The sequence below is a fragment of the Nymphaea colorata genome, chromosome 6, assembly GCF_008831285.2.
Source record: "Nymphaea colorata isolate Beijing-Zhang1983 chromosome 6, ASM883128v2, whole genome shotgun sequence".
Classification (NCBI taxonomy): Eukaryota; Viridiplantae; Streptophyta; class Magnoliopsida; order Nymphaeales; family Nymphaeaceae; genus Nymphaea; species Nymphaea colorata.
The window spans coordinates 14,689,447-14,704,648 of record NC_045143.1 but is presented as its reverse complement, the minus strand read 5'-3'; the positions used below and the strand labels follow the sequence as shown (position 1 = coordinate 14,704,648).

Sequence of the window (15,202 nt, the reverse complement as noted above, 5' to 3'; positions counted from 1 at the left end):
AACCTACTTTTGAGGAAGCATCCAAGTCGTCACATAGAATCAGGGCAATGAATGAAGAAATAGATGCACTACATTAATATGGGACATGGAAATTTGTTCCTAGACCTAAAGAAAAGAATGTAATAGGATCGAAATGGATTTATAAAGTCAAATATAAACCCGATAGCAGTATGAAAAGATACAAGGCAAGACTGGTGGCACAAGGCTTCACGCAGCAATATAGACAAGATTATGATGAGACATTCAGCCCTATGATCAAAATGGAAACAATCCGTGTGATTATATCGTTGGCTGTTGAATATACATAGAGACTACATCAAATGGACGTAAAGAATACTTTTCTTCACGGTAATATGAGGGAGGAAGTATATATGGAACAACCTCCAGGATATACGAAAGGAGACTCTTATGCGTGAGTTTGTAAACTAAGAAAATCTATTTATAGACTCAAACAAGCCTCACGCTCATGGTTTGACAGTTTCTCATGCAAGATTCAAGAATGTGGTTTTTGGAGATGTCCTCTAGATCACTCTCTTTTCATTTATCGAAAAGAAAACATATTTTTTTTACTTCTTATATATGTTGATGATATTGCTATCACAGGCAATTCTGAAAAACACATAAGAGATACTAAAGCTTTGATTATGCAGAACTTCAAAATGAAAGAGCTTGGTGATTTACGATTCTTTCTTGGAGTGGAGTTTGATAGGCACAATAATCGCCTCACATTGACACAACAAAAATAGACGTTTGATCTACTGAAAAAGACAGTTATGTCTAAGTGTGAGCCAGTTGGAACTCCTAGTGTTCTAAATCAAAGACTAAATGTTCATGACGAGGAGTTATATGAAGACCCTACACAATATCAAAGCATTGATGGGGCACTCCAATATCTTACATTCACCAAACCTGCTATTATATATGTTGTGAATCAAGTATCTCAATTTATGCATGCATCTAGAGATACTCACATGGATGTTGTCAAAAGAATATTAAGATATCTCAAAGGGACAACAGGAAATGACTTAGTTTTGTTAGAAAATAAGATATGTTAGCATATCATAGCTAGGCTTAGCTAGGTTAGGTTTTACTTTTCTGTTTTATTTTTCATGTATTTTATTCTTTTATTTTTGTTTTATTTTTTATTCTTTTTAACCTAATGTTCTAGCCGTTGGGAGTTCCAACGGCTCTTTTATGAGCCGTCGGAACCTCCAATGGCTAGAACAGCCTCCTCTAACTCCTTCTCTTGTCTTTCCCTTCTTGTATAAAATGTAGAGCTGCCCCTTGTACTAAAGAAGTTGTGTTTTACAGCCTTCATATAGATTATTGAATGAGTATTACTCTTCTCCACTAGGCCTTAGTGCCTTTTTAGTATTATATGCATCTTTTGTGATTGTTATAGTCACTTTTCACATAGTATCAGAGCCATGGGAATGATTCTTGAAGCTTATTAAAGGCTAGGTTGCTGGTTCGATTGAAGAGATTTTTTGCTGGTGAATATCATTTCTTGAAGGCTTTTTTGTTGTGGCTGCTCACCAACTGTTTGGTGAAATTTCTAGAAGAGTTTCTTCTTGACTTCCTTGGAGATTATTGTCTCAAATATTGCTCTCATGGAAGACTCCAAAGTTTCAATCGAAGGAGGAAGTTATTATGCTCCGTACAAGCTCGATGGAACCAATTATACACTATAGGCAAAATGTTTGGAAATGCATATCAAAGGAAAATATTTATGGGGCTTCATAAGAGGTACGTCTATCACTCCCACTCTTAAGTTGACCAAAATAGAAAATGGAATTGAGAAACAACTAGATGGAGTGGAAAGACAAAATGCCATGAATGAATATTACAAAAAATTAGACGATTGGGAAGCCAAGAATTCTATGATTAAAGAATGGATTTATGGAAGTATTGAACCTAGGATTGCCCAAAACCTTATGTATTATGAAAAGGCTAGTGAAGTTTGGGAATATCTCAAGGGAATGTTCACCCAAAAAGATATGGCCCGGAAGTATCTTTTGATTCAAAAGGCTCAAAGTATCAAGCAAGGAGAGAAAAATGTTAGAGAATTTTTCATGGAAATATCTAGTGTATGGAATGAGTTAGATCAACTAAATCCCAAACTAGGGATGGATTGCAAATGCCATGAGATTAGAATAATTAAAGTGGATGAATTTCGGTTTTTTCAATTCCTTCAAGGGCTACGACCCGAATTTGAACAAATAAGGTCAGCCCTTCTTTCTTTTGCTTCTCCTCCACCCATTCATGAACTTCTTACAAAGCTAAGTGGAGAATAAACTAGAATGAAACTATCCAAAGAAATGGATAAGGATAGTATTCTTATCTCAAAACAAGAAGAAGAAAGAGCATTAGCCGCTTCTAGACCTGGAAACAACATCAAATCTTTTAGACCTCCTCACTTTAAGAATCAAATTAGAGGAGAATATAGAGTTATTTGTCACTTTTGTCATGAACCGGGTTACATAAGACCTAGTTGTCCAAAGTTGAACAACAATGAAGGACAATTGCGGAATCATGGAGGAATTTTTTTCAAAGGAGGAACTTCATATCCTCAAGGAGGGCAACACAACCGGGGAATTTCATATCCTCAAGGTGGACATTATAACATTAAACAATTTGATCAAAGAAAGGCCGCAAATGTCGCAAATGAAGGATGTGATCTCTCATCTATATCCACAACGTTGAATCAAATCCTGATGGCCCTTCAACCCATGATCAAGGAGTCAAATTCCGGTGCATTAGCAACAACGGCATCCATCTCCAACACTCCCGGTATGTTTTATTGGCTTTTAGATTCCGGTGCGTCTTTTCATATGACACCAAATGTATCTTCTTTGACCAATTTTGAACAAACAAGAAAAGAATCAAATGTAGTTACCGCCGATGGAACTTCTTTGAGTGTTAAAGGGATTGGGAATTTTGAAAACAAATTTTTTTGTTCCAAAAGTTAGTTATTTCCCTAGACTTAATCTTAACTTACTTTCTGTGTCACAAATCTCAGATCTTGGATTTGATGTTGTTTTCTCATCAAATAAATGTTTGGTGCAGGATCACCAAAACGGGAGATTGATTGGGGAAGGTTTTAGAAAATGAGACCTTTACTACATGGACAATTTATGCATCCCCAAAGAAAAGTTTTGTCACTATGTTGAAAATGTAGACATCAATGTTTGGCACCAAAGATTAGGTCATCCAAATATTAGAAAATTATCTATGATGAGTCCTATCAAGAATATTTGTATTGAAAACTTTAAATGTAATGATTGTATACATGGAAAAATGAAATCTTTATCTTTTGGAGAAAGGAACTTTTTCTCTTCTTTGCCTTTTGAGCTTGTTCATTCTGATGTATGGGGACCCTCTCCTATCATGTCAAAAAGAGGGCTATCATATTATGTGATCTTCATTGATGACTTCACTAGGTATTGTTGGATATATTTCCTAAAATATAAATCCGAAGTTTTTTAGATATTCAAAAATTTTCACATGTTGGTACAAACACAGTTCAATGTTAAATTAAAAATTTTAAGGACTGATTCGGGGGTGAATACATTTCAAATGAGTTCAAAAGATATTTGGAAAACTATGGGATAGTCCATCAAAAATCATGTCCAAAAACCCCTCAACAAAATGGACTTTCTGAAAGGAAACATAGGCACATAATTGAAACAACAAGAACTCTTCTTATTTCCAAAAAATGTGCCTAAAAACTTTTGGGCTGAAACACTGTTTATCTCATAAACAGAATGCCTTCAAAAGTTTTAAATAACACCACTCCGTTTGAAAAATTATTCAAGTATGAACCCAATTTCAATAGACTTCATACTTTTGGATGCAAATGCTTTGTTCTTAATGACAAGGCTGACAAGCTAAGTTCAAAAGTTATTGAATGTGCTTTTATTGGTTATTCTGAAACTCAAAAAGCTACAAATGTTATAACTCTATTAAAGACAAGATCATCGTCTCAAGGAATGTAAGGTTTTGTGAAGACGAAAGTGGATTTAAAAATTATGGGGAGTCTCAACACAATAATGATTATTCCTTTTTATTTAAGTTCCTCTCTCAATGTGATGATAAAATGCATGATGTTGATGATAGTAACACTGATGGTAATGATAGTAGAGTAGCCAAGGATATAATCACTTATCATAGAAGAAACCGGCAACAAGAAGTTGGTGAAGAAGAACATCATGAGACTATTGATCTTCAATCAACTCGAAGTGAAGAAAACCTTAGGAGATCCACTAGAAATGTAAGACAACCCAATAGGTTTGTGTCTTATGAAACTTTTACTTCATCACATAGAGTTAGAATTTGTTAAAGATACAAAAAAAGGGGTTTTCTGAAATATTAGGAAGTTAGGGAGGGTCTCTTTAAATGTTTTGTTATTTTTAGTGGACTTCTCTTGTAATTTTCCCTAACCCTAATCTCTTAATAGAGATTAGGGTCACGTAATGCATGATGACTTTTCGCCGCCTCTCTCTCTCTCTCATAACATGGTATCAGAGCGGGTGTGGGCGTCGACGGCAGAGTGCGCTTTCCGGTGACCTTCTCCGGCGACAATCTTTCCGGCGAACAGCCAAGTGAGTTCGTTCCTTTTTTTTTTCTTTCGTTCTCTCCCTTGTCACCGCTACTCCTTATTCCCTCTTATCACCCAATAAGGAGACAGTGAGGGAATAGGGGTTGGGCGTGCCGTGAGAAGGAGGACATGATCACGCCTATGTGGAAGGCGTGATCAGATCCTCATATTGGTCGTATGAAGAGACTATTGTGGATGCAGCGTGACGTGTGACGCTGTGGTTTGTGATGATCGTAAATACAGTTTCGGTAAAGTCAAGCTGCGTGAGGTGTTGTGGATGCTTTGTGGAGTCTATGTGCTGCTTATAAATTCAGGTTTTTGAATATGATCAGATTTTTTCTATAGATCGTGGATACAAATTCAGTAAAGAAAGGCTGCGTGAGGACTGTTGCTGATCCTTAGTACAAGTTTTTTGTTTGATTTCGTGGATTTCTTTGACACGTGGATAGGAAGTTTTATGAGAACTAGCTGCTGTTATAAGTGGCAGCAGTCTTCAGTCGTTGGGAGCAACAGTCTTCAGTCGTTGGGAGTTCATTCTTGTTTTTTGTCATCGGCTGAACCAGATCTGAAGTGACAGTAATTTCCTAGCCCTCTTTCTTTAAACGTTTGCGTCAATCTGGTCTTCTTTATTTACTATGGCTGAAAACAGTAAATCTGAAGGGTCTACTGACTACAAGATGGCTGGGAATTCATTCTCTTATGGAACCACGATGAAACTTAATGGCTCAAATTATGAAATATCGTCTAGGGTATTCATAATGTCGGTGGCTAGTCATAGGAAGAAATATATTCTTGAGGAGGATGAACCTATTGAGAAAAAAGGAATATATGCTGCGTGGGATGAAGATAATTATATTGTTATGTCTTGGATTATGAATAGTGTGGAGTCTCATATAGCCCCAACTATTGCATATTATACCAAGGCCAAGGATATGTGGTCTTTCTTGAGAAAGACATACTCGCATGCCACTAATGTAATCAAGATCCTACAACTAGAAGAGGAGTTATGCAACATTCGACAAGGGGATCAGGACTTATCTCAATATTTTGCTACTTTGACTGCTGCATATGAACGGTTAAAGGGCTCTTCGCCCACCTTGCCAGCATTGTTATGCATCACACGTTGAGACTGGTATGGTGGCAAAGTTTTTATCTGGCCTATCTTCAGAATACTCTGTGGCAAAGTCTCAAATTCTAACAGGCAGTGAACTTCCAGATTTAGCAGACACGTATAATAGGCTGAGTCGCTTTGCAGCCACTCTTTCTCAGACTACACATGACATACCAGTCTCTGTACTTGTGATATCAGGAGGACGGGGCCCTAGTTCTTTTGGAGGCACTAGGGGGTGTGGTACAAGCCGTGGTGCTGGACGTGGCAGATTTCAGTGCTCTTATTGTGGCAAAATTGGTCATCTAGAGGACCGTTGTTGGGACAAACATCCTCACCTCAGGTCTAATGTTTCCTCTGGACGTGGTGGAGGTAGAATCACCACAAGCAGAGGTCCTTCTTCATCCCAAGCAACTCATTCAAAGGCAACAATATCTATGGTTGAGTCTTCTACTGATCCTTCTATATCTATGTCATATTCTCTTAACCTAAGTAAGGATGAATATGATCGTGTTCTTGCTCAGAGGTCTGGCTCTACATCTGCCTCTACATCTACCAATGCTGCTGTTGTAGATTCAGCATTCTCTGTTGGTGCTCCTACTGCTGATCCAGGTATGACATGGATGATAGACTCGGGCGCTTCTAGACATTGTTGTAATCAACCACAAAATTTTTCATCATTTGTCAGATTTTCTACACCACAGTATGTTAAGCTGGCTAATGGCAAGTTGTCCCCTGTTTTGGGTAGCGGTGATATTTATCTTCCACATTTAGGCACTATTACACATGTGCTATATGCACCTCAGTTTCCTGTTAATTTGATATCTGTGAAGCAGCTAGCTATCGACTTACAATGTAAAGTCATTTTTGAATCTGACTCTTGTTCTTTTCAGGACTTACCAACTGGGAAGATGATTGGTGGCGGCCATGAGCGTGAGGGCCTTTATTTTTTGTCAATCCCAGTTGATGTTGCTGCATCTTCAGTCCCTTCCAAGCCTTCTCCCTTCCAATGGCATCTCAGATTGGGTCATCCTTCCGTACCAAAACTTCGTCGCATGTTTCCATACATTCCTGCATCAGAGTCCTTCTTATGTGATGCCTGCCAACACGGAGCAGCTTTCCTTCGAGTCAGAGTCCATCGAGTCAGAGTCCTTTTGATCTCATTCATGTGGATGTATGGGGTCCTAGTCGGGTTCCTTTTCGATCATGTTTTCGATATTATCTTGTTCTAGTTGATGATTTTACTAGAGTCAGTTGGGTTTTCTTGTTAAGGGAAAGATCTGAAGTCATATGTATTCTTCAAAAATTTATCAAGGAAATAAAAACTCAGTTTGGATTCATTGTCAAAAATATTCGCACTGATAATGCTCTTGAATTCAAGTCTTCCATTCTACTTCAGTTTTATGTCGACCATGGAATTCGACCTCAATATACTTGTCCACATACGTCCCAACAGAATGGTGTAGCCGAACGCAAACATCGGCAACTCCTAAACGTAGCTCGTACCCTCATGTTACATTCTCACATGCCTGCCTATTTTTGGGGTGATGCTATCCTTACTGCGTGTTACCTCATTAATAGATTACCCTCTTCCTCCATTCAAGACCGTATTCCAATTCAAATTCTATATCCAGGGCGTTCATTATTTCATTTACCTCCCAAAGTTTTTGGATGCACTTGCTTTGCACATATCCTAGGCCCGAACAAAAGCAAACTTGCTGCCCAAGCCATCAAATGTATCTTTATTGGCTATTCAGCTAATCAAAAGGGATACAAATGCTTTGATCCCTTGACCAAGAAAGACATTATCAGTGCGGATGTTACCTTCTTTGAGTCTCGTCCTTATTTCCCTCCGTCAAGTCCCTCTTCATCTGAGATGCATGCACCTATACCTCTTCCTATTCCACCAGTGTCACTTGAGTCATTTCCATCATCTCAACCTAGGTCACATGAACGTTTTCTTGAGCCTCCGTTGGTTTACACTCGTCGTCTAGGTCCCTCTCTCAACCGTCCACCAGCATCGTCTCAAGAGGTAAGCTCTACTGATAAGACTGACTCAGGTTTAAGTGATGACTATTCTGCAGCAGATCTCCCTATTGCTATTCGCAAGGGCAAGCGACAGTGTACCTTACATCCTATATCTAATTCTGTCTCTACTGCTCATCTGAGTACACACTTAGTACAGTTTGATCAAGCTTTATCTAGTCATGTTATCCCGTCCTCGCACCATCACGCCCTGTTAGATCCACGTTGGCGACAAGCTATGCAGGAGGAAATGGATGCTCTTCTTTCTCGGGAGACTTGGGATTTGGTAGACCCCCCAACACGCTGTGATGTGGTTGGCTCACGATGGGTATTCACCATCAAGTATCATTCTGATGGGTCAGTTGAAAGGTTCAAGGCCCGTCTTGTCGCAAAAGGGTATACTCATACTTATGGTGTTGACTTCTTTGAAACCTTTTCGCCTGTGGCCCGGTTGGGCACTATTCGCTTGATTATCTCTCTTGCTGTCCAACGAGAGTGGCCTCTTTTTCAATTGGATGTCAAAAATGCCTTTCTGTATGGAGACCTTTCTGAAATTGTTTATATGCAGCAACCACCTGGTTTTGAGCGACAAGGGGAGTGTTCCAAGGTATGCAAGTTAAAGAAGGCTATTTATGGACTCAAACAGAGTCCCCGTGCATGGTTCCAAAAGCTTACTGAAGTGTTATCTAAGTGTGGATTTAGCCGATCCCAGCTTGATCACTCATTGTTTATCAAGCGAGGCTCAGCAGGACTTGTGATATTGATTGTCTACGTGGATGATATTGTTCTTACAGGGGAAAATGATCAAGAGATAGCTCAAACAAAGGAGTTTTTACAGCAACACTTTGTTACGAAAGACCTTGGACAACTTTGTTATTTTCTTGGTATTGAGGTGGCTCGTAGTAATAAAGGAGTTGTAGTGTCTCAAAGGAAATATGCTCTTGATCTTCTACAGGAAACGGGACTATTGGGGGCTAAACCTGCCACACTTCCCATGAATCCTCGCATTCATATACATGATGACTCAGAGCCGTTTGACTCTAGATCTTACAGATCTCTGATAGGGAAACTGTTATATTTGACTGTCACTCGTCCTGACATTAGCTTTGCTGTGAATAAGTTGAGCCAATTCATGGAAAAACCCCGAAAAGTTCACTGGGATGCAGCTCTAATGATTGTAAGATACTTGAAATCAGCCCCGGGAAAGGGGCTATGGTTCAAGAAAGGAGAATGTGTTGACATCGAGGCGTATAGTGATGCTGATTATGCTGGATCTGTAGATGATAGGAAGTCTACTACCGGGTTTTGTGTCTTTGTGGGCGGTAATCTTATTTCCTGAAGAAGCAAGAAGCAGAATGTTGTGGCTCGTTCTAGTGCTGAGTCGGAATATAGGGCTATGGCTCAAACTGTGGCTGAAATGTCGTGGGTTAGATCACTACTTGTAGAGTTGGATGTCTCAGTGAATCTCCCAATGAAGATGTATTGTGACAACAAGGCAGCTACATATATCGCTAACAATCCTGTCTTCCATGAGCGGACTAAACACATTGAAGTGGATTGCCACTATATTCGGGACTTAGTTCAAGGAGGAATTGTTAGCACTATTCATGTCTCCTCAGAAGATCAGGCAGCAGATATTCTCACTAAAGCTCTTCCCATAGGCGATTTCCTGAGATGTTGTAACAAGCTGAGCATGATTGATATATATGCTCCAGCTTGAGGGGGAGTGTTAAAGATACAAAAAAAGGGGTTTTCTGAAATATTAGGAAGTTAGGGAGGGTCTCTTTAAATGTTTTGTTATTTTTAGTGGACTTCTCTTGTAATTTTCCCTAACCCTAATCTCTTAATGGAGATTAGGGTCACGTAATGCATGATGACTTTTCGCCGCCTCTTTCTCTCTCTCGTAACAGAATTAATGTCATTCACTCTCACTTTGAACCTTCTACTTTTAATGAAGCATCCAAATATATTGAGTGGAGGAATGCCATGTTAGAAGAATTGGATGCCTTGAGAAAAGCCCAAACTTGAAAAATACAAGATTTACCTATAGGAAAAAAGACTATTGCATGCAAGTGGGTATACAAGGTGAAAACTAAAAGTGATGGATCCCTAGAAAGATATATAGCAAGGCTTGTTGCCAAAGGTTACACTCAAGAATATTGACTATGAGGAAACATTTGCTCCTGTAGCTAGAATGACTACTGTTAGGACCCTTATTGCTTTAACCCTTATTGCTTTAGCATCTATTAAAAACTGGAATATCTATCAAATGGATGTTAAAAATGCCTTTTTGAATGGAGATCTTATAGAAGAGGTTTATATGGAAGTACCACCAGGGTTGTCTGCTCCTCAAGGGAAAATTCTTAGACTTAAAAAGGCTCTTTATGGGCTCAAACGAGCTCCCAAAGCTTGGTTTGACCGTTTTAACTCTGTTATTTCTGATTATGGGTTTCATTCATGTTTAACTGACGCTGCCTTGTTTGTTAAGAATACTGTTGCAGGTATCATAATTCTCCTATTGTATGTTGATGACATGATCATTACAGGTAGTGATAAGGAAGGTATTAGAGAATGTAAGAAATTGCTTCAAAAAACTTTTGAAATGACAGATTTAGATTTTCTAACATATTTCTTGGGTATTGAGGTTTGCATATTCTACTAGAGGATATTTTTTGTCACAAACTAAATTTGCTGCAGAGATCATTGTTAAATCAGGCATAACAGATGATAAGGTTACAAGGTTACAGAAACTCCTGAAGCAATAAGAACCAAAATGAAGATTGATGATGGACTTCCACTTACCAATCTCACTTCTTACCGACAGCTTGTGGGATCCTTAATGTATCTCAGCATCACTCGACCTGACATTGCTCATGCAGTTCATACCATGAGTCAATTTCAACACGCTCCATCAACCGTTCATATGGGAGTTGTTCTTCGTATCATTAGATACATTAAGGGAACAATAAATAATGGAGTATTTATGTCTTCCTCTACCTCTTTAAACTTGATTGCTTATACTGATGCTGATTGGAGAGGAGATTCAAATGATAGACACTCAACTACTGGATTTTGTGTTTTTCTAGGGGAATCGCTCATCTCATGGAAGTGCAAGAAGCAACAGAAAGTCTCTTTATCCTCTACTGAAGTTGAATATTGCGCCATGGCTTATACGACTATGGAAATTGTCTGGCTTCGTCAAATGATTCTTGATATGGGAACAAGAATAGAAGAGCCCACTGATCTATGTTGCGACAATAAGAGTTCTATCTACATTGCCAAGAATCAAACCTTCTATGAACGAACTAAGTATATAAAGATGGATTGTCACTATGTTCGTGAAGAATTTTTGAAGAAGACTATCAAGCTTCCATCTGTTTGCTCTGAGTTCCAGCTGGCTGATTTCTTCACGAAGCCCCTATGTTCTCCGAAATTCAACTTTCTTTTAGATAAACTTTCGGTGATAACACCGTGAGTTTAAGGGGGGGTGTTAGAAAATAAGATATGTTAGCATATCATAGCTAGGTTAGGTTTTACTTTTCTGTTTTACTTTTCATGTATTTTATTCTTTTATTTTTGTTTTTATTTTTTATTCTTTTTAACCTAATGTTCTAGCCGTTGGGAGTTCCAACGGCTCTTTTATGAGCCGTTGGGAGTTCCAACGGCTCTTTTATGAGCCGTTGGAACCTCCAACGGCTAGAACAGCCTCCTCTAACTCCTTCTCTTGTCTCTCCCTTCTTGTATAAAATGTAGAGCTGCCCCTTGTACTAAATAAGCTGTGTTTTACAGCCTTCATATAGATTATTGAATGAGTATTCTCTTCTCCACTTGGCCTTAGTTCCTTTTTAGTATTATATGCATCTTTTGTGACTGTTATAGTCACTTTTCACAAGTTTATGGTAAGAATGAAAATATAACTGTTGGACATCCACTTATGACACACAGATGCAGATTTGGCTCGAGATCCCGATCAAAGAAAGTTTATTTCTAGTTTTGTATTTTCATCGGACGTAACCTTGTGTCTTGGAGTTGTCGAAAGCAAAAGGCAGTGACAAGATCCAGCACTGAAGCTGAATACAGATGTAGAGCTACAAGAACTGCTGAAGTTACATGGGTTAGACATTTGCTTAAGGACATTGATGAAAAGATTAAAATATCAATGTTAATCTATGATAATCAAAGCACTATTAACATTGTTTTTAATCCCATACAACATGGTCAATGAAATCATATTGAGATTGATCAACATTTTATTAGACAAACGGTGGAAGACAAGGAGATTCAGCCTATTTATGTTCATACAAATGTACAAGTCGTAGACTTATTTACCAAAGGACTAACAGCGCAACGATTCTGGTTTCTAAAAGGCAAGTTGTACATGGTGCAAAACCATATACAACTTGAGGGAGGATGATAAGATGTTCGGTTTTGATCCAGATCCAACACATCTAACTATATTTGATCACATTTATCTTGGCAGGGTCATGATTGTAATTTTTGTAATTGTTTCATTCTAGACTTTAGATTATTGTGTTTGCTTCACTCTACACTCTAGATTATTGTGATTGCTTCATCTTAGATTCTTGTAAATTGTGTAGAAGGATCATTACACAAATGGGCTGCGTGAGAATGTGAAAACTGACCGCCCTTCCTCATTTATCTTTTCTTGTTCTCTCTCTTAACATTTCCTTTGTTGAAGCTGATCGTGAGTTATAGTTCGATACCCAAAATCTATCAAGTTATGCCTATGATCATGTTATGGAATGTTATGTGTTAGCTTTGCTTTGTTATATTGTTGTCAAATTATAGTTATACATTTTATATAAAAAATGTTTCATATTTGATATTTGTGAATTTTAACATTTAAAATTTCAGTTCATTAGTTTCTTTTTGTCCTTTTGGGACCACATACTGTGCCTAGTCCCACCTAGGAACTTACTGCTTAGGACGTGCCTAGAACTTTTGACAACATATCTTTGGGCCAAGCCACTCAAGCCTTTGCAAGTTACATTGTAATGGTTAACACGCCTGCAACTTTTTCGCACCACAAGAGTCAAGTTTAGCAAATCAAATTTAATACTCTCCTCTTTAGTCAATGAACCATTTAAGGCTAACCATAAAGATTTTGAATTTCTAAAGGTAGTACTGCTTCAAATCCCTAGACAAGTAAATATGGAGTGTAATTAATATGAGACTTGTAAGTGGTGTGTGAGCCCACAAAGGTTCTCTCAATTTATTGTGTCAACTTGCTTAATATCGTCAACCATTTATTTCCACGTTCTGGACAAAGTTTTGTTGAATGCCTCTGCCAAACCACCTGCCCAAAGTTCCTCAACATCCGGCCCATTTTCTCACAAATAGAAGCTGTTGGCTTTAAGGAAAGAGAGATAGTTGTTTTAAAAACTTCATGCTTTCAGAGTATTTATACTAGTTTTCAACGTTATTGTGATTTTTGTTGGTACTAACAAGTTGGATACTTGAGGTTGGTCCATGTCAGAGGTTACCTCGATTCATCTAAGGAGTTTAAGGATCAGATATGAGGTAAATTACTTTAACATAACAAAAGATATTAAAGTACTAAGTCTTTGAAAACTTAACATAATAAAAAAGATATTATGTACAAAACCAGGTAGTCAAATTCAAAAGACAGAGACAGGTCATTCAAAACCTTAAAAAGACTAATGGGGATTAGTTGGGACTACTCAGCTTAACTCAATCTAAGTCAATTGACCTTAAATAAATAACCAAATAAATACATTTATCCATATATTTATATGGAAATAAATCCAAAAGCATGCATGTCTATACCAATGAATTCAAATATATAATCACAGGTCAGGGATTAGTCAATTGCTCAACAACCAGGGTAACTAATTCTAGTATGAGTAACTAGTCGCTGATTTGAAACACATGTCCGACAACAACTGATTCAACCGACTAGACGAACTACTTAGCTAACTAGTCAGAATTTTGACAACTGAGGCAAATAGTTTTGAACTCGACTTCGATTTTCATAACATGCATGAATTTATGAGATTCATACACAGACCATCAGTTATGTCTGGTAACTGATACTAAAAATCCAAATTATGGCAGCATGAAACAATATTTCAACACATTATAACATTTTTAGAAAGACATACTGTTCTTTGTAGTATAAATATCTTTCTTAATTTCTTGAGGAAGTATTTCCCTTTTAAGCATAAAAATTGGCCATGACAACCACATAGCGTTGTAATTATATCAAAACTGCTTTTATATTCTCGCAACTACCAGAGCATCTTCCTTTATGGTGCTTATCAGGGCCCCAACATTGTTGTGGCTTCTCTAGAAATGAACCCAATATCTCTAGAAATGAACCCAATACATATTGCTGTAGATATTTCCCTTCCTTGAAACTTAGGGCTTAACTACATTGCTAGCAATCATACTTTTCATGAAAGGACAAAACATATTAAAATGGATTGTCACTATGTAAGAGAACAATATATTAGCCGAATAATTGACATACCTTTTGTTCCTTCAAAATATCAACTTGGAGATTTCTTCACCAAGGCACTTGCTTCAGCAAGATTTCAGTTTGTTCTTAACAAACTTTCAGTAATCACACCGATAGTTTGAGAGGGGGTGTTAGAATTTAAGGATTAGCTCTAATGTAAATATACATACATGTTTTTATATGTACTATCATATATCTTAAACTCCTAGTAGTTTGATGTATGATTTGTATATATAAATATATGTATGTATGCATAGGCTTTTTAGTATTTATTTTTCTTTTATTTTTTGTGTATTTTTCTGTATTTTCATTTTTTTTTATTATTAGCAAAGGGAACTAGCTGTTTTCTTCATCTCTGGCAAATGTTTTCAAAAGGAAACAGTGATATTTGTGATATGCATATATATGCTACAAAAGAAAGATGTAAAACATTGTGACTGACAACATTTAATTTCCATATGGAAGAGTTTGCTTCATAATGAATTCCCAGGAATACAAGAAAGGAGAAAAAGAATCATAGTTTATTGGATGTCTCCAAAGAGACAGAAAACGAATCATACTTAAACCAGATAAAAAGCGTTTGGTTTTCACCTAGTCCAATTGATGATGCAACTCCTAGAGCCAACCACCACACTGCATATCTGAGATAGCATAGGAACTCCTGAACATGCTGCACAATGAATCCACAAACAAAATTATAAATTTTCACTAAATAAACTTTAATAAGATGTCCAAGAATTTATATAGCTTGGTTCCATAGAATGTCACAAAGCATTTGTCTTGACATTTTACATGTCCTAGAATGAACCTTCAGAACTACATCGGCCAAAAAACTACTGAACAAACTGCTTGAAATCACTGACATCACTAACAACTCTACGCATATCATGAAACATTTGCAAAATCCAAAACTGACAAGATCCCATCATTGGGTTCACTAATTAGCCTCACCAAATGGAAACTAAACCAATGA

At 37.5% G+C, this 15,202-nt stretch overlaps 1 protein-coding gene across 2 annotated transcripts in view; it reads right to left on the bottom strand.

Annotated features, from left to right (window-relative positions):
• LOC116255777 (vacuole membrane protein KMS1) overlaps positions 1-15,202 on the bottom strand; it is a 43,301-nt gene that overhangs the window by 19,620 nt on the left and 8,479 nt on the right. For both annotated transcript variants that reach the window (XM_031631775.2, XM_031631774.2), the window contains exon 3: positions 14,821-14,899. In XM_031631775.2, the coding sequence (XP_031487635.1) occupies positions 14,821-14,899 (79 nt within the window). The remainder of the gene's footprint in view (positions 1-14,820; positions 14,900-15,202) is intronic.